We start from the raw sequence: 25,958 nt of genomic DNA on the forward strand, positions 1-25,958 counted from the left end.
GTCATTCACAACCAGCTGACAAATAGACTATGTTAAGGCCTAATGTATTGTCTTTCTTCCTCTTTACTATGTCCTTCTCCAGGTACTGGCCCTATGGCTCTGATGGCTGCCAGACTCATGGCTTCCAGGGTTTCGTGACAGCTCTCGCCAGCATCCACTTCATTGCTGCCATCGCATGGGACAGATACCACCAGTACTGCACAAGTAAGTGGAATGAGTTTCATAGGTCTCTTAAATCTCATACATATCCACATACACTCATCCCCAACAACAAATGCACACTAGATAGGACAATTTTATTTAAGGAGGAAAGTCAGTTAAGAACAAATTCTTATTTATAATAACAGCGTACACCGGCCAAAGCCAGACGAAGCTGGGCCAATTGTGCGCAACCCTATGGGACTCCCAATCACAGCCAGATGTGATACAGCCTGGATTCGAACCAGAGACTGAAGTGATGCCTCTTGCACTGAGATGCCATGCCTTAGACTGCTGCGCCACTCAGGAGCCCATAAACTAGTCTTTGGGTGCAGCTGTTCTTTTGCCCTCACAGCATCCCAAGAGGCCATCTGGCCTTCCGCCTAGGAGTCTATTAATCTGTTAGGTTGTCACTCATATGCATGGCTTTACTGACCTCTCATGAATACATAATCTGCAGATTACACTAACACTGACACACTTTCTATTGTGTGTCATGATTCTGTCAAACTATATATCATAGAGCAATAAGAGAGATACAGTACCACAACAACCAGAAGTAACCAGACTTCTGTCAGAGAGAGCTACATTATGTGGCCAGGTCCAGATTGAAATAGGCCCTGGGGCTTTTACATTTTTTTGCCTACTTGCCTAGAATGAAATAGTCATCATTTAGGCGAATAATATAACCCAATCACTGTTTGCAAAACATACTTCAATGTATGGCTGAGCGCATATAGTGTAGAGTAGGCATAGGCTATATCAGCTCCTACACTTATATCAATCAAATTGATTTATAAAGCCCTTTTTTACATCAGCAGATGTCACAAAGTGCTATACAGAAACCCAGCCTAAAACCCCAAACAGCAAGTAATGCAGATGTAGAAGCATGGTGACTAGGAAAAACTCCCTAGTAAGAAGCCTAGAGAGGAACCAGGCTCTGATGGGTGGCCAGTCCACTTCTGGCTGTACCAAGTGGAGAATATGAGTACATGGCCATTTAAGGCCAGATTGTTCTTCAAGATGTTCAAACGTTCATAGCAGGGTCAAATAATAATCACAGTGGTTGTAGAATGTGCAACAGTACCTCAAGAGTAAATATCAGTTGGATTTTCATAGCCAAGCATTCAGAGGTCGAGATATCAGGTTCGGGACAAGTTAGCACGTCCGGTGAACAGGTCAGAACAGTTGAAACTGGAGCAGCAGCACAACCAGGTGGATTGGGGAACGCCAGGAGTCATCAGGCCAGGTAGTCCTGAGACATGATCCTGGTGCTCAAGTTCTCCCAGACGGGAGAGAGGGAAGGAGAATTGAGGGAGCATACTTACATTTACACAGGACACCAGATAAGACAGGAGAATTACACCAGATATTACAGTCTGACCCTAGCTCCCTGGCACATAGACTATTGCAGCATAGATACTGAGACATGGGTGGGTCGGGGGACACTGTGGCCCCGTCCAACAATACCCCCGGACAGGGCAAACCAGGCAGGATATTTTTTATATTTATTTAACTAGGCAAGTCAGTTAAGAACAAATTCTTATTTTCTATGACGGCCTAGGAACAGTGGGTTATCTGCCTGTTCAGGGGCAGAACGACAGATTTGTACCTTGTCAGCTCGGGGGTTTGAACTTCCAACATTCCGCCTACTAGTCCAATGCTCTAACCACAAGGCTACCCTGCCGCCCCATATAAGATGGCGCCGGAGAAGATGGCAGACGTTTTTACAAGCTGATTGTGTTTTTTGTTCGCTTATTTGCCTAGGTTGTATCTTATTTTGTATATAATCTTGCCGTTACCGTCTCTTATGACCGAAAATAACAGGACTGAGATTACTCACAACGGACTAGCAGAATCCTTTTTTTCCCTTTCACAACACTGACGAGCCCGACGGAGCAGTTTTATCTGCGTGAAGAGGAGGGGGAGAAAGAGGGGCCGAAGGTCCGGCTTCCTTCTTAGAGTTCGCAGGCGATTGAATAAACCCCCACTTCCCTCCATTCTGCTAGCAAACGTGCAATCTTTGGACAATAAAATCGACAAGTTACGCAGAAGATTAAACTACCAACGGGACATTAAAAACTGTAACATCTTATGCTTTGCGGAGTCGTGGCTGAATGACGACAACATCAACATGTCTGGTTATACGATGTACCGGCAGGATAGAACAGAGGCGTCTGGTAAGACAAGGGGTGGCTGTCTAGGTTTTTTTGTAAATGACAGCTGGGGCACGATATCTAAGGAAGTCTTGAGCTATTGCTCGCCTGAGGTAGAGTTTCTCATGATAAGCTGTAGACCACACTACCTACTGAGAGTTTTCATCTGTATTCTTTGTAGCGGTTTACATACCACCACAGTCAGAGGCTGGCACTAGACATCATTGAATGAGCTGTATTCCGCCATAAACCAACAAGAAAACGCTCACCCAGAGGTGGCGCTCCTAGTAGCCAGGGACTTTAATGCAGGGAAACTTAAATCTGTTTATACCAAATTTCTATAAGCATGTTAAATGTGCAACCAGAAGAAAAATAACTCTGGACCACCTATACTCCACACACAGAGACGCATACAAAGCTCTCCCTCGCTTTCCATTTGGCAAATCTGACCATAATTATATCCTGATTCCCTCTTACAAGCTAAAATTAAAGCAGGAAGCACCAGTCACTAGATCAATAAAGTGGTCTGATAAAGCAGATGTTACTAAGCTACAGGACTGTTTTGCTAGCAGAGACTGGAATATGTTCCGGAATACCTCCGATGGCATTGAGGAGTACACCACATCAGTCATTGGCTTCATCAATAAGTTCATCGATAACATCGTCCCCACAGTGATCGTACGTACATACCCCAACCAAAAGCTGTGGATTACAGACAGCATCTGCACTGAGCTTAAAGCTAGGGCTGCCGCTTTCAAGGAGTGGGACTCTAACCTGGATGCATATAAGAAATCCCGCTATGGCCTCTGACGAACTATCACCAGGCAATGCATCAATACAGGACTAAGATCGAATCGACCTACACTGGCTCTGATGCTCATCGGATGTGTCAGGGCTTGCAAACCAGACTACAAGGGAAAGCACAGCCGAGAGCTGCCCAGTGACACGAGTCTACCAGCCGAGCGAAACTACTTCTATGCTCGCTTTGAGGCAAAAACACTGAAACATGCATAAGAGCACCAGCTGTTCTGGACGACTGTGTGATCACGCTGTCCGCAGCCAATGTGAGCCAACCTTTAAACAGGTCAGCATTCACAAGGCTGCAGGGCCAGACGACTTACCGGGACGTGTACTGCGAGCATGCGCTGACCAACTGGGAAGTGTCTTCACTGACATTTTCAACCTCTCCCTCTCCGAGTCTGTAATACCAACATGTTTTAAACACACCAACATAGTACCTGTCCCTAAGAATACTAAGGTAACCTTGCTAAATAACTACCGATCCGTAGCACTCACGTCTGTAGCCATGAAGTGCCTTGAAAGGCTGGTCATGGCTCACATCAACACCATCATCTCAGAAACCCTAGACCCACTCCAATTTACATACCACCCCATCAGATCCACAGATGATGCAATCTCCATTGCACTCCACACTGCCCTTTCCCACCTGGACAAAAGGAACACTTACGTGAGAATGCTTTTCATTGACTACAGCTCAGCGTTCAATACCATAGTGCATAACCAATTAGCTAAGGACCCTGGGATTTAACACCTCCCTCTGCAACTGGATCCTGGACTGCCTGACGGGCCAACCCCAGGTGGTGAGGGTAGGTAACAACACATCTGCCACACTGACCCTCAACACAGGGCCCCTCAGGGGTGCGTGCTCTGTCCTCCTGTACTCCCTGTTCACTCATGACTGCACGACCAGTTACGACTCCAACACCATCATTAAGTTTGCAGATGATACAACAGTGGTAGGCCTGTTCACCGACAACGTCGAGACAGCCTATAGGGAGGAGGTCAGAGACCTGGTCGTGTGGTGCCAGAACAACAACCTCTCCCTCAACGTGATCAAGACAAAGTAGATGATTGTGGATTACAGGAAAAAGGGGCCCGAGCACACCCCCATTCTCATCGACGGGGCTGCAGTGGAGCAGATTGAGAGCTTTAAGTTCCTTGGTGTCCACATCACCAACAAACTAACATGGTCCAAGAACACCAAGACAGTCATGAAGAGGGCACGACAAAACCTATTCGCCCTCAGGAGACTGAAAATATTTGGCATGGGTCCTCAGATCCTCAAAAGGTTCTACAGCTGCACCATCGAGAGCATCCTGAGTGTTTTACATCACTGACTGTTATGGCAACTGCTCGGCGTCCAAGGCACTACAGAGGGTAACGCGAACCGCCCAGTACATCACTGGGGCCAAGCTTCCTGCCATTCAGGACCTCTATAACAGGCGGTGTCAAAGGAAGGCCCTAAAAATTGTCAAAGACTCCAGCCACCCTTGTCATAAACTGTTCTCTCTGCAATCGCACGTCCAAGAGGATTTCTAAACAGCTTCTACCCCCAAGCCATAAGACTCCTGAACTTCTAGTCAAATAGTCAAAAGTTTACATTAGCCTAATACATTTAAACTGAGTTTTTCCTGACATTAAATCCTAGTAAAAATTCTTAGGTCAGTTAGGATCAGCACTTTATTTTAAGAATGTGTAATGTCAGAATAATAGTAGAGAGAATGATTTATTTCAGCTTTTATTTATTTTATCACATTCCCAGTAGGTCAGAAGTTTACATACACTCAATTAGCATTTTGGTAGCATTGCCTTTAAATTGTTTAACTTGGGTCAAACGTTTTGTGTAGCCTTCCACAAACTTCCCACAATAAATTGGGTGAATTTTGGCCCATTCCTCCTGAGTCAGGTTTGTAGGCCTCCTTGCTTGCACACGCTTTTTCAGTTCTGCCCACATATTTTCAATAGGATTGAGGTCAGGGCTTTGTGATGGCCACTCCAATACCTTGACTTTGTTGTCCTTAAGCCATTTTGCCACAACTTTGGAAGTATGCTTGGGGTCATTGTCCATTTGGAAGACCCATTTGCGACCAAGCTTTAACTTCTTGACTGATGTCTTGAGATGTTGCTTCAATATAGCCATATAATATTCCTTCATAATGCCATCTATTTTGTGAAGTGCACCAGTCCCTACTGCAGCAAAGCACCCCCAGAACATGATGCTGCCACCCACGTGTTTCACGGTTGGGATGGTGTTCTTTGGCCTGCAAGCCTCCCCCTTTTCCCTCCAAACATAACGATGGTCATTATGGCCAAACAGTTCTATTTTTGTTTCATCAGACCAGAGGACATTTCTCCAAAAAGTACAATCTTTGTCCCCATGTGCATTTGCAATCCGTATTCTGGCTTTTTTTATGGCGGTTTTGGAGCAATGGCTTCGTCCTTACTGAGCGGCCTTTCAGGTTATGTTGATATAGGACTTGTTTTACTGTGGTTATAGATACTTTTGTACCTGTTTCCTCCAGCATCTTCACAAGGTCCTTTGCTGTTGTTCTGGGATTGATTTGCACTTTTTGCACCAAAAATACGTTAATCTCGAAGGAGACAGAACGCGTCTCCTTCCTGAGCGGTATGACTTGCATACTATTGTTTGTACAGATGAACGTGGTACCTTCAGGCGTTTGGAAATTGCTCGCAAGGATGAACCAAATTTTTTTCTGAGGTCTTGGCTGATTTCTTTTGATTTTCTCATGATGTCAAGCAAAGAAGCACTGAGTTTGAAGTTGGGCCTTGAAATACATCCACAGGTACACCTCCAATTGACTCAAATGATTAGCCTATCAGAAGATTCCAAAGCAATTACATAATTTTCTGGAATTTTCCAAGTTGTAGGCACAGTCAAATTAGTGTATGTAAACATCTGACCCACTGGAATTGTGATAGAGCGAATTAAAAGTGAAATAATATGCCTGTAAACAATTGTGGAAACATTACTTGTGTCTTGCACACAGTAGATCTCCTAACCAGCTTTCCAAAACTGTTGTTTGTTATTAAACTGAAGGCGCTGTGAATTATGGGCCTGCTCTGACATATGTGATAGTTGGCTTCTAAATGAGTTGGGAAAAGTGGGTTTGGTGTCAATTGATATCAGTTTGGTGTCAGAATGACATCTAATTGACTGATGGACACTGACTTGCTAGTTGACTTTTGTACATTTGCAATATGTTTAAACGGAGAGGGACCATCACCAAAATGGCATTCTGAAATCGACACAAAAAATGGCATCACCATAGTCTCCAGACTGTGCCGAGTTCAACGAGACACTATTTTTGTTTCATCAGACCAGAGGACATTTCTCCAAAAAGTACAATCTTTGTCCCCATTTGTCCCCATGAGACGCCCCGCTTGACCGTAGCTCGCTCTGAGTGCAGCGACCTTGAAAAAAAGAAGGCCCAAAATGAAGCCTGGCCCTCAATGTCATTTGCTTTTGGGTGACAGTGAGAGAACCGTTAGGGTGAGAAGCACAATTCGACCTCAGGAATGTTCCTAAGGTCCTCCCGATCTGTGCAAGCCTAACCTTGACCGTGTGGCATTAACCCTTAATAGGTCAAATAAGGTGTTTACTTCAAAGAGTTTGCATTGACTTCTCTCCCCATAGGAATACATTGCCTGCACCCCTAAATTAAAGTAATGATGGACTGTCATTTCTCTTTGCTTATTTGAGCTTGCCATAATATGGACTTGGCTTTTACACAACTGATTGACTCAAATGCATTAAGAAGGAAAGTGTCACATCTACTCCTGCCAAAACCCCTACTGGTCATCCGGTGTCTGCTTGACCTGCAGCCATTTCCCTAGTACACACTCTCTCTCTCCCTCCCTTTCTGTTTGTGTGTGATTGTGGGCTTGAGTCAGAGCAGATCCCTATCAGCTGCAACTCGTTCCATTATCAAGACCTCTACAAATATTCAGTTCGGCCACTTCCACTCTGCCAGTTCGTATACTCTGCTCAGTCAGTTTATGCTTCTAGCCATGATTATTTTTCAAGATCCAGTTACCTTGCTGTACCTGTTTCCCTGCTTGACGCTGTTTATCCTCTCACTGCAGTTTTGCTGCTCTGACTTTGGCTCCTGTCTCCTGTTCCACATCTCACCACCCTGCTACCCTGTTCTGGACTCACCACCAGACCTGTCCCAACCCAGCACACTCCAACTTCAGCCTCCACATCTGGTTTCCTTACAACTCATCCAAGCTTCCCCGGATCTGCAATCCATATCTCCCTGTGTTACAATAAATACCTTTGTTCATTCATTTCTGTTTCCTCGTCTGAGTCTACGCTTGGGTTCCCCTGTGCTGCTCCGCTTAACAGTACGATGTGGCCAAGATATGAACCCAGCAGACTTGGATACTCTCCACCAAATGCTCATTGGTCAAGGCGCCCTGCTCAGTCAACATGACCAAGCTCTTATAAACCCTTCTGGAGACTATCAATGAGTTTTCATAGAACCTGTCTGTACTACAGAGTCAAACCTTCGCCCAACGCTCACAACCTGTCCCAAGTCCCTCCTCTCCGCCCGGGAGTTGTTTGTTCAACTCCAGAACGCTACGATGGTAATCTCAGAACCTGCAGAGCCTTTTTGGTACAATGTTCACTAGTATTTGAGCAACAGCCCTACGCTTCTGCTAATGAACAGGCCATGATTTTTTTGATTGGTTGCCTCTGTGGAGCAGCGCTTTCCTGGGCCACTGCTGTGTGGGAGAGACAGTCACCCATTTTCTTCTCCTATAGAAGATTCACAGAGGAGATGAGGAAGGTTTTCAACCACCCGGTTTGCGGAAAGGACGCTGCTAAACGACTCCTGTCCCTGTCAGGATTTGGCCAGAATTGTTCAGGTTTTGGTCACCATTGTGCTTTTTTGACCCTTTTGTTTTTCCCTTGTTCTAGTTATTAGTTGCACCTGTGCCTCATTTCTCTTGAATGTATTTAAACCCTTAGTGTTCCTCAGTTCTTTGCTCTGTGTTTGTATGTTAGCACCCAGCCCCAGCCATGCTGTGAACATTTGTTTCTCTAGTTGTATTTTCTTGAGGTACTCTGGTTTTGTTCTTGTTTATTTTTGATTATTCTTTTGAGGTTTGTTTTTTCCCTGCTGTTCTTACCACTGTCAATTTTCCTTGTGTCTTGGAGGATATAACTTTTTTCTCTTGGAATTACTTTTGACGTTGTCTCTAGTACTGCTGTGTCTGCCTCATCTTCTGGGTTCTGCCGACTATTAGTGGCTCAGTTTACTAAGTGACTTTTTCTCACACCAGAGACCCGAGTTTGTAACCGGGTCCTGAAAGAAACACAGAGCCAACAAAATTAACACAGAGGCAGCCAGTAACCATATTAAACATTCATGAAAATACAAGTGTCTCACATGTATCGAAAGCCTAGAATCTTGCAAATCCAACTGCGTTGTCAGATTTAAAAAAGGATTTACTGCGAAAGAATGCAATGCGATTATCTGAGCATAGAGCCCCATTTTTTTTAACCAGCACAGGGGTAACAATCACAAACTGCCTTAAAATAAATTGTTTACCTTTGACGATCTTTGTCTGTTTGCAATTCCAATGCTCATTGTTACACAATGAATGATCTTTTGTTTGATAAAATCCATTCTTATAGCCTAACACGAAACATTTTGTGAACCACTTGTGTAGTGAGTTCCGTCTCATTCCATTTTCGACGACACATTCCAGGTAAATCACTCACACAAAACGTGACTTTTCCAGTCATGTTTGGTTTCACTGCAATCAACTGGTTTGTTTGTAACACAATCAAACCTGATGGGCCATTTCGTGGGACGTATTGACTGAAAGAAACTGATTTGAAGACAACAAGTAATGACATCATTGTGCACCAATGTTTTGCCCGCTGTTTCGTTGATTGACTGTCTTTTAACCCAACCCAATTCACTGATCGTCTTGAAATCTAGCTGGGTAGATAGCCAATGAGCTGAGCTAAATGGCAATACGCAATTTTTATGTGTTGCAAGACCAACCCATGTAGTAAGCTCCAGCTATTGAATTTTCATACCGGAAGGAGCTACGCATATTACGCACTGCATTGTTTGGTGAATGCGCAGATTCAGCTGTTTATATATCAATCATTATGGCGACTAAGTCAGGGAAAGCTAAATCTAAGTCTAGATACAAACAAGTTTAGAATAAATTGATTGGGAAGGTGAGACAGAGATTGTTGTAGGACGCTTCATTTAGCGATTGTGGAGGAATATTTTTTTAATGGGAGAGGACATCTTTATGGACTGGTAAGTTCTTATCATGCTAATGTCCTTGTTTGAAATTAATAATATAAAATATTATTTGTGATTTTTAAAATTTATTTTAGAAGCAATATATAAACATTTAATGTCATGAAATGTGAGATGCGTGTGTCTGCCGCCCCACCCCAACCCACATGAAATAGCCTATTTGAGGCTGCTGAGGAGAGGGCAGGACCACATCAATGGCCAAAGTGAAATGGAGACAGTAGATACAGCTGGTCTGTTGTAATATAATAAAGACAGTAATATAATAAGACAGTAGATCTAGCTGGTCTGTCATAATATAATAGAGACAGTAGATCTAGCTGAAATGTCATAATATAAAAGAGACCGTAGATCTAGCAGGTACTAATAATATAATAATATATTCAACCTTCAACTCTCTATATATATCTGTTTATTATACCTGTTGATACAGGGCTCATATGTGAAACTATTCTAACTGAACATTTTCTTTCACAGTGACACTGACTCCGAATGGGAGTCTTAGTCCTGTGTGAATTTAAGTATGCTCTCTCTAATTCTCTCTTTCTCTCGGAGGAGGACCTGAGCCCTAGGACCATGTGTCAGGACTACCTGGCATGATGACTCCTTGCTGGCACAGACAGAAGAGGACTGGCCACCTCTCATAGCCTGGTTCCCCTCTAGGTTTCTTCCTAGGTTTTTGCCTCTCTAGGGAGTTTTTCCTAGCCACCGTGCTTCTACACCTGCCTTGCTTGCTGTTTGGGGTTTTAGGCTGGGGCTATATAAATATATTTGATTTGATAGAGGACTGAGGGTCATCCAAATATTGAAAGTGTGTAAATAGTTACCCATGTTATTTTGTAAATGTATATATATTTTTTTCATGTTTTTTAATCAATTATTATTATTTTTTCCATTTATTTATTTATTTTATTAATTTTTCTCAAAATATTTTTTTTGGGGGGTGTGTTAGAATACAATTTTGGCATTTTGTATATAGTTATTTGTTTCAAAATGTATACCTTCACCAATTTGGCCACTTGGGTACATTTGGGCTACTTGTGTGGGACACCTGGGTGACTTCATGATAAATGTCATGTAAGCACACTCATTTTGGAAGTTATCATTCTGAAACTTTGCACAAGTGCTGTTGCCGTCTTATATTTTTCACTGAAATGAAAAATTTCCTATCTGAATGTTTTATCTTGTTCATTTAAAAGATGTTGATACAAAAAGAAAACGTATGTTTTTTGTCATTGTTTTATCTAAACCAGATCTATTATGTGTTATTCTCCTACATTCAATTCACATTTACACAAACTTCAGAGTGTTTTCTTTCAAATGGTACAAATAATATGCATATCCTTGGTTCTGTGCCTGAGCTACAGGCTGTTAGATTTGGGTATGTCTTCAGGTGGAAATTGCACAAAGTAGGGGGGGAGCTGCAAGAGGTTTTTAATGTCCTGGAGGGGGGCCTAGCCAGTCTCCAGACCTTAATTCCATAGAAAATCTGTGGAGGGAGCTGAAGGTTCAACATCCCAAACGTTAGCCTCGAAACCTTAATGACTTGGAGAAGATCTGCAAAGAGGAGTGGGACAAAATCCCTCATGAGATGTGTGCAAACCTGGTGGCCAACTACAAGAAACGTCTGACCTCTGTGATTGCCAACAAGGGTTTTGCCACCAAGTACTAAGTCATGTTTTGCAGAGGGTTCAAATACTTAAATACTGCTTTGTATGTGACGTTCTGACCTTTTTAAAAGTCATACTGCATCGTGAATGCTGCAGGATACCAGCTTTTGACGTTTTAATGGATCCCTTTTAAAAACACACTGAAGATTGTTTTCATTAAAATGAAAGTCAATTTTTAACATTTTTGACATGCGCTTTTCTGGATTTTTTTGTTGTTATTCTGTCTCTCACTGTTCAAATAAACCTACCATTAAAATTATAGACTGATCATTTCTTTGTCAGTGGGCAAACGTACAAAATCAGCCGGGGATCAAATACTTTTTTCCCTCACTGTAGGTGTTCCTTTTGTCCAGGTGGGAAAGGGCAGTGTGGAGTGCAATAGAGATTGCATCATCTGTGGATCTGTTTGGCGGGAGGCAAATTGGAGTGGGTCTAGGGTTTCTGGGATAATGATGTTGATATGAGCCATTTTACCAGCCTTTCAAAGCACTTCATGGCTACGGACGTGAGTACCACGGGTCTGTAGTCATTTAGGCAGGTTGTCTTTGTGTTCTTGGGGACAGGGACTATGATGGTCTGCTTGAAGCATGTTGGTATTACAGATTACATACATGTAAAATGTGACATGACATTTGTTTATTTTATGAATGTGTTGTATATCTGTCTGGTCCTAGAAAGCAATGGGGGTGAGGGGATATTTCATATTTACATTGGAATGGTGGAGAGTAACGGTGTGTGTTGTGCTCATAGAAATACAATAATAAGAGTTTATTTCTCAGAGCACAGTACACACCTTTACTCTCTCTCCATTCCAATGGAAAATATACATTATTGAAATAGAATATATTCTAATCATTGTATTTCTATGGTTGTGCTTCTCATCAGGGACAAAGCTACAGTGGAGCAGTGCCATCACTCTGACTATCTTCATCTGGCTGTTCACCGCCTTCTGGTCCGCCATGCCCCTCATCGGCTGGGGAGAGTATGACTACGAACCCCTCAGAACCTGCTGTACTCTGGACTACAGCAAAGGAGACAGGTAACGAACATACCCACATACAGAACCACAGCAAGGGAGACAGATAACACACACACATCTTCACAAATGGCAAAACGACAGATTGATGGGCAGACAGACATATGCGCGTATACACACACACACACAAATACACAAAAACATGGCCTACAACAAGGGGAGACAGGTCATGCTCACATACAAATCAGAAATACATTACTGTTCAAAAATTTGGGGTCACTTAAAAATTTCCTTGTTTTTGAAAGAAAAACACATTTTCTGTCCATTAAAATAACATCAAATTGATCAGAAATACAGTGTAGACATCGTTAATGTTGTAAATGACTATTGTAGCTGGAAACGGCTGATTTTGTTATGGAATATCTACATAGGCACACGCTCCCGCAGGTATAACTCACTGGTCACCCCCAAAGCCAATTCTTCCTTCCAGTTCTCTGCTGCCAATGACTGGAACGAACTGCAAAAATCTTTGAAGCTGGAGACTCTTACCTCCCTCACTAGCTTTAAGCACCAGCTGTCAGAGCATCTCACAGATCACTGCATAGATCATCTGTAAATAGCCCATCCAATCTACCTCATCCCTTACTGTATTCATTTATTTATTTTGCTCCTTTGCACCCCAATATCTCAACTTGCACATTCATCTTCTGCACATCCTACCATTCCAGTGTTTAATTGCTATATTGTAATTACTTTGCCACCATGGCCTATTCATTGCCTTACCTCTCTTATCCTACCTCATTTGTAGATGCTGTATATAGATTTTTCTACTGTATTATTGATTGTATGTTTGTTTATTCCATGTGTAACACTGTGTTGTTGTATGTGTCGAACTGCTTTGCTTTATCTTGGCCAGGTCGCAGTTGCAAGTGAGAACTTGTTCTCAACTAACCTACCTGGTTAAATAAAGGTGAAATAAAAAATAAAATAAATAAATAGGCGTACAGAGGCCCATTATCAGCAACCATCACTCGTGTGTTCCAATGGAACGTTGTGTTAGCTAATCCAAGTTTATCATTTTCAAAGGCTAATTGATCATTCAAAAGCCCTTTAGCAATTATGTTAGCACAGATGAAAACTGTTGGTCTGCTTAAAGAAGCAATAAAACTGTCCTTCTTTAGACTAGTTGAGTATCTGGAGCATCAGCATTTGTGGGTTTGATTACAGGCTCAAAATGGCCAGAATCAAATACCTTTCTTCTGAAACTTGTCAGACTATTCTTGTTCTGGGAAATGAAGGCTATTACATGCGAGAACTTGCCAAGAAACTGAAGATCTCGTACAACGCTGTGTACTACTCCCTTCACAGAACAGTGCAAACTGTCTTTAACCAGAATAGAAAGAGGAGTGGGAGGCCCCGGTGCACAACTGAGAAAGAGGACAAATACATTAGAGTGTTTTGTTTGAGAAACAGACACCTCACAAGTCCCCAACTGGCAGCTTCATTAAATAGTACCCACAAAACACCAGTCTCAACGTCAACAGTGAAGAGGCAACCACGGGATGCTGGCCTTCTAGGCAGAGTTCCTCTGTCCAGTGTCTGTGTTATTTTGCCCATCTTAATCTTTTAATTTTTTATTGGCCAGTCTGAGATATGGCTTTTTCTTTGCAACTCTGCCAAGTATTGTCTCTTTCTGTAGTGTAAAACATCCATATTGGCTCCCCAAATGCACTTCTTTCATAACATCCTCTGTTCTTTCTTCTCCTAAACAGGAACTATGTGTCCTACCTCATCCCCATGGCCATTTTCAACATGGCCGTCCAGACCTTTGTTGTCATCACCTCCTACAAGTCCATCGGCCAGAAATTCAAGAAGACCGGAAACCCCAGGGTAAGAAGTGTTAACTCGAAAAAACACAACGACAAGGTTCCAGTGTGCAACGTTTACTAAACCGTATTAGCACACGACATGGTTGCCATTGCACTCATCAACAACGAGACTGCTGCTCAGGCCCACTAATAACAGAAAAATAGGGATACTTAAAACTTAACATCCTCCCACTTTTCTTTAAAGGCAAGTAAAACATCAACAACATAATTAAATGTCCAAGTATTATTCAAGTCCCCCATTACAAATGCGTTGTGTGACAAAGTTTTTATTTGTATTCCTCATTCTGCCACTTTCCATTACTGAGAGCCTGTAGGAGCACAAGACCAGATGCTCCCTTGTTAGTCTGACAGTCAGCAAACTGTTCCTTTGTGGTCGACCACCAAATCTTATGGATTCTCTGTACTTGAATAAGTTATTTGATGCTGCTAATCTCAAGATTAAGTATTTTCTGTGACAGACTGTTGACTTCACAGCATCAACTAAGGAGTAGTTGTCAGTGACACAAACTACAGGTAGAATGTGCCGTTTTGTCTCACCATTTCCATCCACAAGATAAAGTGTTTCTCCACAAGTGTGCTTCGGACAACCCTTCTGATCCTTTTTGACTGCCAACAGATAGGTGAGAATCTTCCTCCTTCACCCATTAATACGATTAGATGTCCACCTTGTGTGCTTCCACTTGAAAGGTTCCCTAAGGAAGCATCACTGAAGACAATTTGTTTCAGAGTCATCTTTTCCAACATGCTGAAACTTTAGTCACTTGTTGTGATTTCAGTTTGCGAACAACTTTGTTTGCCACATGAATGGCTTGTACAGTTGCGTGTTTTGTGTTGGATGCCGAGTTGCAGCCATAGAACATTACATCAGGTCTGCTCTGTCTAGCAACCCATAGAATTTAACCTATATTTGACCTCAATTGATCAGCTTCAATTCCACGGAGAGGGGAATTCCTTTGTACGGCTCTTGAAGAATCCATGTGGATAGGTTGAAGATTCTTGATTTCGCTCTCCTGTTGCATCAGTATTGTTCCATCAAATGTAATAAACTCTATGCCAACGTAAAAAAAAAAAGATCATGCTCCTCACGGCCGACCTGGAAAACAGCTTTGAGGTGTGGAATCACAGTTGTAGCAAAGGTCTGTGAGCCATCCCAGATGAAGTCATCAACATGACAGGCAAGTACTCCAGTCACATTGCAGTCTTGATCAAGCCAATAGAAGACTGCAGGATCCACTTTTAAAATGTTTCCACCTGTACTCAACATTGTTGCCTTGACTTTGTTGTACCAGTAGTGTGATGCATCTGCCAGGCCATACACACACTTTTTTTTAGTTTCCACAGTGTTCCTTCGCTCTTAGCTTCAGGTGGAGGTCGGATGTGAATGTCCCTTTACAGCTCTATTCCCTGCAAAAATACAGATATGATGTCTATAGAATGAAGTTTCAATTTTTTTCTGGCAGATCACTGTCATCAGCAATCTGAGTGACTGAGGCACATGTCGGTGAGTCTTTTGCGAGTCCTTTAGCAGCCAGCATCTCAAAACCTCTAGGCACTAGGCGTACACACCCACCTTGTTGAGACACATTTTTGGGCAATGTCTTTGACTTCCTCAAACACTAAATTTTTCCTCCAATTACTGAACTCATCTAGCTTAGCTGAGTCAAATGACACGTCCTTTGTTTCAAGTACATCATCATTTTGAATGTCATTCTGTTTTTCTTGATTTTCCTTTGGTTCAATTCTGAGAATATCAGCAAGTGAGAAGACAGCTGACCCTGTTGTACCAGAAAGTGTAGCTGGTTCAGAGTACTGCAAGCTGTACCAGTTCTGGTGTTTTCCTTTGGCTTTTCCTGCTCGCCCATTGACAATTGCTGCATGTAGAATACCACTTATTTAACAGTTTGTCCAGTTTTCAGATTGGAACAACCATGTTGTCTTAACACATGTGACTGTTGTTGAATATTTTCCTCATTTGAACGCTCAACAGTATTACCTGTGGCATGGTTGAAGGTGTTTTCTCCATTTCCTGTGTCAGTTTCAGTGTCCATATCATTTGATGCGACATCTGGTAGGTTTGTGTCCTCTTAGCGTCCCCTGAGATGTCTGCGTCCCACCCAGCCATCTGGAAATGCAAATGCGCTACACCAAATGCTAATAGCACTCGTTAAAACTCAAACGTTCATTAAAACACACATGCAGGGTACTGAATTAAAGCTACACTCGTTGTGAATCTAGCCAACAAGTCAGATTTTTAAAATGCTTTTCGGCGAAAGCATGAGAAGCTATTATCTGATAGCATGCAACACCCCGAAATACCTGAAGGCGACGTAAACAAAATAATTAGCGTAGCCGGTGCTACACAAATAGCAGAAATAAAATATAAAACATTCATTACCTTTGACGAGCTTCTTTGTTGGCACTCCTATATGTCCCATAAACATCACTATTGGGTCTTTTTTTTTATTAAATCGGTCCATATATACCCTAAATATCGATCTATGAAAACATGTGATCCATAAAAAAACACAGTTTGAAAATGCTACGTCATTTTTTTAAATCAAAAAAGTCAACGATAAACTTTCACAAAACACTTCTAAATACTTTTGTAATCCAACTTTAGGTATTAGTAAACGTTAATAATCTATCAAATTGATCACGGGGCGATGTGTATTCAATAGCTCCACGTCTTCAAATCATGTTCGGAAATCTCTCTTCTCTCATGTCGGAGACCGGATGGAAAGGGGTCTCTCTTCTTCGTTTGACCAAGAAACAACGTCCAGGCAATTGACAAGACTGGCGACATCGTGTGGAAGCTGTAGGACTTGCAATCTCAGCCCCATTTAATTTGGTCTCCCATAGACAATACATGCAAGTGGCGCATTGATATTTTTTCCAGTTTTCAGTGATCAGTTTTTCTTGCACTTTTCGATGAAACACACGCTCTGTTATAGTCACAGCCGTGATTTAACCAGTTTTAGAAACGTGAGAGTGTTTTCTATCCACACATACTAATCATATGCATATACTATATTCCTGGCATGAGTAGCAGGATGCTGAAATGTTGCGCGATTTTTAACAGAATGTTCGAAAAAGTAGGGGGTAGGCTTAATGTGTCCTTTTTGTCATTTTCATTAGGAGGCTGATTCTCAGCAACAGCTATCTTGTTGATCATTTACTTTCCGCAATCTTAAGTGATTGCACCCTGACAATGGTGCCTCCGTGATTCACAAATATCACCACACCATCTTGGCAAATGAACACTCCCGGTCCTTTCCACTCTTGACAGTCAACTCATTTGTAGTACGCTTTGTTTCCAGTCTCGTACTTCTCATCGGTGGGTCGAAGCTGTTTACGCAGAGCCTTGCAAATTCTCTCTGAACACTGCTTCAATGAACGCTTTTCTCGCTGCATGTAGTGCTGAAAGGTGCTGTCGCACCCATGCACTCACACTGGTCTCTTCTAGTGCTGGTGGCTTGTCAACCAGTACAGAGGGAAGATTAAGGTTCTGCCCGAACACTAGTTGGTATGGGCTGTAGCCATGAACATTGTGCATTGAGTTTTTTGCCATCAAAGCCCAATCTAGGGCTGTTTTCCAGTCACATCCATTGTCTTGCTTCACTTTCAGCATAATCTCTGGGAGTGATTGATTATGTCTCTCCAGAAGTCCATTGCTCCATGGACTGTATGCAGCAGTTGTCTTTACTTCCGTGTTTAATTTCTCTGCCGTTTTTCTTATTTCATTATTATTGAATTCTCCTCCATTGTCACTGTACAATTTCTGGGGCAGGCCATGCACACTTATCCAGGAATGAATGAATTGCTTGACGATTTCACTTAGTTTCTTTGTATTCACAATGCTTCCAGCACTGACGTGTGGGAAGTTGTCGATTATGTGAAGGTACCACACACTTGGTCCTAGCTCATGTAGATCTACAGCCACTGTTTCATTGTACTTGGAAGCCAGTTGCAAACCAACAGCTGGTCTTGGCTTAGGTTTGCTGTATTTCTGACATGTCTCAAAACTGTTAACTATCCTGCTGTAGAATGGAAATACTCTCATCATCGTTATTCCCTGAACTGCTGAGTCATTTCTGAAGTGTCGTACCAGGCAGTGATGCAACCGGTCAGGATGCTCTCAATGTTGCAGCTGTAGAACCTTTTGAGGATCTCAGGATCCATGCGAAATCTTTGTAGTTTCCTGAGGGGGAATAGGCTCTCTTCACGACTGTCTTGGTGTGTTTGGACCATTCTAGTTTGTTGTTGATGTGGACATCAAGGAACCTGCTCCACTACAGCCCCGTTGATGAGAATGGGGACGTGCTCGGTGCTCCTTTTCCTGTAGTCCACAATCATCTCCTTAGTCTTGGTTACGTTGAGGGATAGGTTGTTATTCTGGCACCACCCGGCCAGGTCTCTGACCTCCTCCCTATAGGCTGTCTCGTCGTTGTTGGTGATCAGGCCTACCACTGTTGTGTTATCAGCAAACTTAATGATGGTGTTGGTGTCGTGCCTGGCCATGCAGTCGTGGGTGAACAGGGAGTACAGGAGAGGACTGAGCACGCACCCCTGGGGAGCTCCAGTGTTGAGGATCAGCGTGGCTGATGTGTTGCTACCTACACTCACTACCTGGGGGCGGCCTGTCAGGAAGTCCAGGATCCAGTTGCAGAGGGAGGTGTTTAGTCCCAGGTTCCTTAGCTTAGTGATGAGCTTTGAGGGTACTATGGTGTTGAATGCTGAGCTGTAGTCAATGAACAACATTCTCTGCTATTGTCCATGTGAGCGAGGGCAGTGTGGAGTGTGCTTGAGATTGCGTCATCTGTGGATCTGTTGGGGCGTTATGAGAATTGGAGTGGGTCTAGGGTGTCCTGGAGGATGCTGTTGATGTGAGCCATGACCAGCCTTTCAAAGCACTTCATGGCTACCGACGTGAGTGGCATGGGGCGGAAATCATTTAGGCAGGTTACCTTCGCTTCCTTGGGCACAGGGATATGGTGGTCTGCTTGAAACATGCAGGTATTATAGACTCGGTCAGGGAGAGGTTGAAAATGTCAGTGAAGACACTTGACAGTGTACACGATGGGCATCATTCAGTGATAATACATAATTCACAAGTGAAAGGCTAATGTTGTCACCCATCAGACTTTTCTTAATTCAAGTTTGTCTTTACATATACTAAATAATACTATATGTGTGAAATTCGTTTTGATTTAGAATGGACCATAATCATGTACCTGTCCCTGAACAGGGTCAGGGGAAAAAATTCATGTCATCTATGTACTTAAATAGCGAATGGAGGACGCTTTTCCCATGATTCATTTTCATGCCAGCCAGGTAGGCTATACTCCTGTTGTAAAGTGAAGCAATTTGCTTAATATTAACAAAGTTGAGGAATTAACATAGTAGGCCTAGATTATAGAAACCTGATGGGATCCTCCTCCTTTTTAATAAAGGCCACAATGTCATAGCCTATAGAAATGTTGCGCAACTTGAGCTCATGGGCTCTCGTGAGTGTTTAATTAGATTTTCGAATGCATTTGCATTGATGTCAGAGTGATTCGAGGGACAATAGAGTGCTGAGTACCAGGAAGTCATCAAGTATGGTAGGCTACTAATGACCATCAGCGACATCAGAGCTTGACTAAGCGGTCACGTTGAATTTGACTGCGGTCATGAATCATGACTGCCCGGTGACCATAACATCCCTAGGTCCCACGAGACTGGAGGGACTGAATCAGGTTGCCTCTCCCTTTATATGTTGCATAAGCCAATTACTCACGGTGGTGTAGCTAGGACTTACACTGTGATAGCCGGAGCACAAGGGCGTCTATGCTGCAGGAAACAATGAGCTCTTCTCACTAAGGCAGCACTGTTACTGTTATGTAACCTTCAAATAGCATCACACACACAGACATGCTCTCTCTCTCATGCTCTCGCTCTCTCAGATATGCTTTATTAGCATGAATGATAAATGCCACTGTTGCTAAAGCAAAGTTAGATAATGACAACAATAACAGTAAAAAATAAATAACAGTAATACTGATTACAGAAAGGGGAAAACATATATGTTCTCTCTTTGTCTCTCTCTGTCTCTCGCTCTCTTGCTCTCTCTCATACATACACACACACACAAGGCCGCACTTTCAAAGAGTGTCCAATAACTCAAATGCACGAATCACGTCATTATTACTTTGGAAACACACAACACAGAAAGCAAAGCCCCCTCTCCTCTCAGATGCCCCAGTGTTGGGTTTCTGCTAGGAAGGTCTACAACACTGTAAACAACCACGTCATTAACATTCCTGTATGGATACAAAGGTTGTATACATGGTAAGTGGCATTGCAGTCTTTGCGTCATTTGTACTCAAAAAGAACACATACCCTAAGTATAGTGTAGTATGAGTATGAAACATGGAATTACTCTGAATGGTCAGTGAACAACATTTTACTGTACCTGTTTTGGTGCATTATGTCTTTGTTTACAAGCAAAACTCTGAGTTGAGTTGATTATGAAATGATGGTAAGCCAGATATTGTGTTTTTATCCCAGCCGTTATCCAAGGCTTGTGACCAGACCGTCACATGCATGTAAGCCCCATGACCCGAGACGTTTTTCGCTCTTTCTTCCAATATTCATTGTCGAACAGTAACAATCCTTTCTCTCTCTCTCCCTCCCTCTCCTCTTTTCTTTCAACCCTTACCTCTCCTTCTACTCCCCCTTACGCTGTTCTCTCTCTCCTCTCTCTCTCTAATTAATTGAAATGGCATTATTTGAATGGACAGTGTAACCACATACATTACCAAAGCAAACATAGAGGAACATATTAAATCAATGGTGATGGAAATAAGTAATAACACTGCCCCTCTCTCTACAGTTCAACACTGCCACTCCCCTGAAGACATTTTTGTTCTGCTGGGGACCCTATGGAGTTCTGGCCTTTTACGCTGCTGTTGAGAATGCCAACCTGGTCTCTCCCAAGATAAGGATGGTGAGGACAATACACATGTGTGCGTACACACACCACACACACACACACACACACACACACACACACACACATCTAATCTAACAGTAGACCGCATATAGATTTCTCAAGGTCATATTACTTTGTCTTATTACTTTGTCTATGACAAAGTCCATTTACCAAATACACAAACACCCTAAAGCAAATACGATACTTTTGGTTTCTGTGTAATATAGTAGCCATTAATTGCACTGCTTGATGATCTAACTAATGGTCATTTGGTCCCCAAAGGGGCCATTACACTACTTGTGTAGTGCAATGGCCCATGCAGCTATCAAGCTCACAACTCTGGTGTGCCAAATATCATACTCCAACCAACTGAGTCAATCAAGCCCTCTATATATATCTGTATTTTATCAAACTTGCTGTACAGTACTTTGACACAAATGTGTACCACCTTTTTGAACTTGCTAGTACTGAGACATTGACATTGCTCTGTTTGGCTTTGTGTTTGTAGCTGGCTCCTATTCTGGCAAAGACCTCTCCCACTTTCAACGTTTTCCTATATGCCCTGGGCAATGAGAACTACAGAGGAGGCATCTGGCAGTTCCTTACTGGGGAAAAGATTGAAGAGCCTCAAATTGACATCAAGACCAAATAAACTAAGCATATGCGACAATCACATAAACATGTTTTTTAATTTAACTAGGCAAGTCAGTTAAGAACAAATTCATATTTACAACGATGGCCTAGGAACAGTGGGTTAACTGCCTTGTTCAGGCAGAGGAGTTGATCTAGCACTGTTTCGGTTGCTGGCCCAACGCTCTAACCACTAGGCTACCTACCGCCCCAAACAAACTGTCCTTGTGGTTTTCTAACAGGTACGAACGTTGTCGTGGATTCATTCATGTCAATGGACCTGGACTTCACCTTATTGCATTTGTGTGTGTGTTTGTGTGCAAATCAAATCAAATCAAATGTATTTATATAGCCCTTCGTACATCAACTGATATCTCAAAGTGCTGTACAGAAACCCAGCCTCAAACCCCAAACAGCAAGCAATGCAGGTGTAGAAGCAAGTGACATTTTAGTCAGGGGTTAACGTGGAGTGATATTGTGGTGTTTGTTGTGACATTGGGATGTATTTTATGTTCACATTGTCATGCCCTGATCTGTTTCACCTGTCCTTGTGATTGTCTCCACCCCCTCCAGGTGTCGCTTATTTTCCCCAGTGTATTCATCCCTTTGTTTCCTGTCTCTCTGTGCCAGTTCGTCTTGTATGTTTGTCAAGTCAAACAGTGTATTTTTCCCATTCTCCTTTTGCTATTCTCTTTTTGATGGTTTTGACCCCTGCCTGACTGGACTACTTTCCCGCCTGCCTGATCATCCTGCCTGCCCTGATCTTGATTCTGCCAGCCCTTCGGTACTTTTTGAACTCTGAAATGTTTTTGACCCTTTTGCCTGTCCACGACCATTCTCTTGCCTTACCCTATTGGATTATTAAATATTGTAGGACTCCGACCATCTGCCTCCTGTGTATGCATCTGGGTCTCGCCTTGTGTCATGATACACACTCTAGTTTAGGATGGGCTGTTTGCAGTAGATACATCATGCACACGGCTCCAATAGTGTTCAATGTTGTGAAAATGTTAAGCTTTTGTTACAGTTATTACATTTCAAGCCTGTTGTCAGACTTGGGCAAAACATATATTATTTTAAATGAGATATTTATTTTATATTATTATATAAATTATTACTTCCTGTCCAGCTAAAATAGCCTACAACATATTTCATCTCCATTGACTAAAATAGATAATTTGGTAACACTTTAGGTCTTGAAGCTAGGGGGCATTATTTTATATTCGGAAAAATAACGTTCCCAAATTAAACAGCCTATTTCTCAGGACCAGATGCTAGAATATGCATATAATTGACAGATTAGTATAGAAAACACTCTAAAGTTTCCAAAACGGTCAAAAGTTTGTCTGTGAGTTAAACAGAACTAATATTGAAGGCTAAAACCTGAGGAAAATCCAATCAGGAAGTGCCCCTGTTTTTGAAACCTCTCTGTTGTTATGTATCCCTATTGCCCATTTAAAGGGATATCAACCAGATTCAGGCTTTTATTATGAAGAATGAGCGTGAACGACCACATTGCGTAAGTGGATAGGTGTGGGCTCTCAGAGTGAGTTGTGCACAAAAGAGAAAGGCGGCCATTGTTACTCCCGGTCCTAGTGAAAAGCCAACTGTCCCGGTTCATATATTATCGAATAGATATTTGAAAAACACCCTGAAGATTGATTATAAAAAACGTTTACATTTTTCTATGGACATTATGGAATTTTTGTCTTTGTTGTCGTGACCGCTCTTTCCGGTGGATTCCTGGGCATAACGCAAAACTAAAGGAGGTATTTGGATATAAAAAATATCTTTATGGAACAAAATGAATATTTGTTGTTTAATAGTGACTCCCCATCCCGCATGAGGGAGCGTAATCATCGACTGACACTAATTAGCATAACGCAACGGACATAAATATTCCTAGAAAATATTCCTATTCATGAAAATCACAAGTGAAATATATTGAGACACCTTTTGTTAATCACCCTGTCATCTCAGATTTTCAAAATATGTTTTACAGCCAAAGCTAGACAAGCATTTATGTAAGTTTATCGATAACCTAGCATAGCATTTTGTCTAGCTAGCAGCAGGTAACTTGGTCACGGAAATCAGAAAAGCAATCAAATTAAATCGTTTACCTTTGATGAGCTTCGGATGTTTTCACTCACAAGACTCCCAGTTAGATAGAACATTTTCATTTTTTCCAAAAATATTATTTTTGTAGGCGAAATAGCTCCGTTTGTTCTTCACGTTTGGCTGAGAAATCACCCGGAAATTGCAGTCACGAAAACGGGAAAATATATTCCAAATTAGCTCCATAATATCGACTGAAACATGGCAAACATTGTTTATAATCAAATTCTCAAGGTGTTTTTCAAATATCTATTTGATAATATATCAACCGGGACTGGTGGCTTCTTAGTAGGATAGAGAGAAACAATGGCCGCATTTGTCCTTTACGCACCAAACACTCTGAGAGACTTCAGCTGACCACTGACGCAATGTTGACGTTCAGGCTCATTTTTCAAAATAAAAGCCTGAAACGATGTATTGTGACACTAGACACATTAGGGAAGCCATAGAAAAAGTAATCTGGTTCATAGCCCATTCACTGCTCAATAGGAACGCAGAGCCTTCTAAATAAGAGTCCCTTCCTGTTGGATTTTTCTCAGGCTTTCGCCTGCAACATCAGTTCTGTTATACTCACAGACAATATTTTTACAGTTTTGGAAACTTTAGAGTGTTTTCTATCCTAAGCTGTCAATTATATGCATATTCTAGCACGTTGTCCTGACAAAATATCCCGTTTACTACGGGAACGTTATTTTTCCAAAAATGAAAATACTGCCCCTAGTCACAAAAGGCTGACTGGGAGTCTCGTGAGTGAAAACATCCAAAGATCATCAAAGGTAAACAATTAATTTGATTGCTTTTCTGATTTTCGTGACCAAGTTACCTGATGCTAAGTGTACTTATTGTTTTGTCGAGCGATCTTACACAAACGCTTGTATTGCTTTCTCTGTAAAGCATAATTTCAAAATCTGAGACGACAGGTGGATTAACAAAAGGCTAAGCTGTGTTTTGCAATATTGCAGTTGTGATTTCATTTGACTGTGGCGCTATGCTATTCAGCGTTGCTGATGACAATTTTACAGGATCCGGGATGGGTGGTTCAGGGAGGTTAAGTCTGCAGGTATAATGATTCATTCTCATCCAGCTTATATAGCCTAGAACATATTTCCTCTCCATGGAATAAAATAGATCATTTTGTAACACTTTACTTTAGTCTTCTGCTGTAATGCTTCACCACTTGTTATGAGCATGTACAAGCCTTTATGATGTCTTATTATAAGACTTATAATACATTATGTCGCTGTTATCTATTCATTTTGTTTGACGGCACTGTTTATATTTTGGTGCAGAAATGCCACAATACTTTTGGGATAATATTCTATACGAATTGCAGGAACTCAAGCAGTAAAACATTTGAGGTGCTGGTACTTAAACCAGTGAGCTCCTGCCCAAGCACTGATTATAATGGTTCATACTGTACATGGGTATAACAACTTTTGCTACAACAATACATTATAACCACATCAAAGAGCATCATACTTGCTGGCTTTAAGCATAGTGTTACCAATTTTTCATTCGTCAAACATGACGAATTGCATTGCATTTGCATTCCTTTGAAGCTGGATAAGTTAATGTAAAGAGTAGACATTGCCAGACAGAAATCCCTTATTAGCTCTAGTCCCAATGTAGCTCTATAATGGTCATCCATATATTGGGAATTCCAATCTTGCTTTGTAGGCTATAATGGGCAAAGGTCCTGGTTGAGCTACCAAGCAGTAAAGCAGCAACACTCGGTAATCCTACCAACAATGGTGCTTTTCATGAAAAAAAATCCCACCAGCCACCTTGATATCATAAGAAAGAAAGAGATTTATTGTACGTCCTCTTCTCACCTCCAGGCTTAGTTTCAAAGATAGAAATAAAAAATAATGTGTCCTTTTTCAAATAGAAGTCTTTGTTTTGTTATCACATCATTCATTTTTAGATAGTTTACTTTCTAAAAATGAATAGAAATACAGATTTTAATTGTTGATATGTTACAACTGTTCACACAAGTTATAACTGGTCAGTGAATGTAAGCAATCACCTTCATTAGGATGTGCCAAATGTGGCATTAGACAATCACACATGGCATTGATTAAGGTGATGTTACTGAGATGATGTTCCTTGACATTAATTGATTTGAATTAAAGAGCAAAAGTTAGTGTTTGAGACCCATTCATTCCACCTAACTCTTAGATGTGTACTGTATGCATGATTCAGGTTACGTGGAGAGTACAGTACAGTATGGCAACCAGCTTTGGTTAAT

General features: G+C 41.8%; 1 protein-coding gene across 1 annotated transcript in view; it reads left to right on the plus strand.

Annotated features, from left to right (window-relative positions):
* Positions 1-22,478, plus strand: part of LOC109888741 (RPE-retinal G protein-coupled receptor) — a 31,527-nt gene extending 9,049 nt beyond the window's left edge. The window contains exons 3-7 of the mRNA XM_020479911.2: positions 83-204; positions 12,016-12,169; positions 13,879-13,996; positions 20,867-20,980; positions 21,474-22,478. Coding sequence (XP_020335500.1) covers positions 83-204; positions 12,016-12,169; positions 13,879-13,996; positions 20,867-20,980; positions 21,474-21,617 — 652 coding nt within the window. The 3' untranslated portion in view covers positions 21,618-22,478. The remainder of the gene's footprint in view (positions 1-82; positions 205-12,015; positions 12,170-13,878; positions 13,997-20,866; positions 20,981-21,473) is intronic.
* The last annotated feature ends 3,480 nt before the right edge of the window (positions 22,479-25,958 follow it).

The sequence above is a fragment of the Oncorhynchus kisutch genome, linkage group LG4, assembly GCF_002021735.2.
Source record: "Oncorhynchus kisutch isolate 150728-3 linkage group LG4, Okis_V2, whole genome shotgun sequence".
Taxonomy (NCBI): Eukaryota; Metazoa; Chordata; class Actinopteri; order Salmoniformes; family Salmonidae; genus Oncorhynchus; species Oncorhynchus kisutch.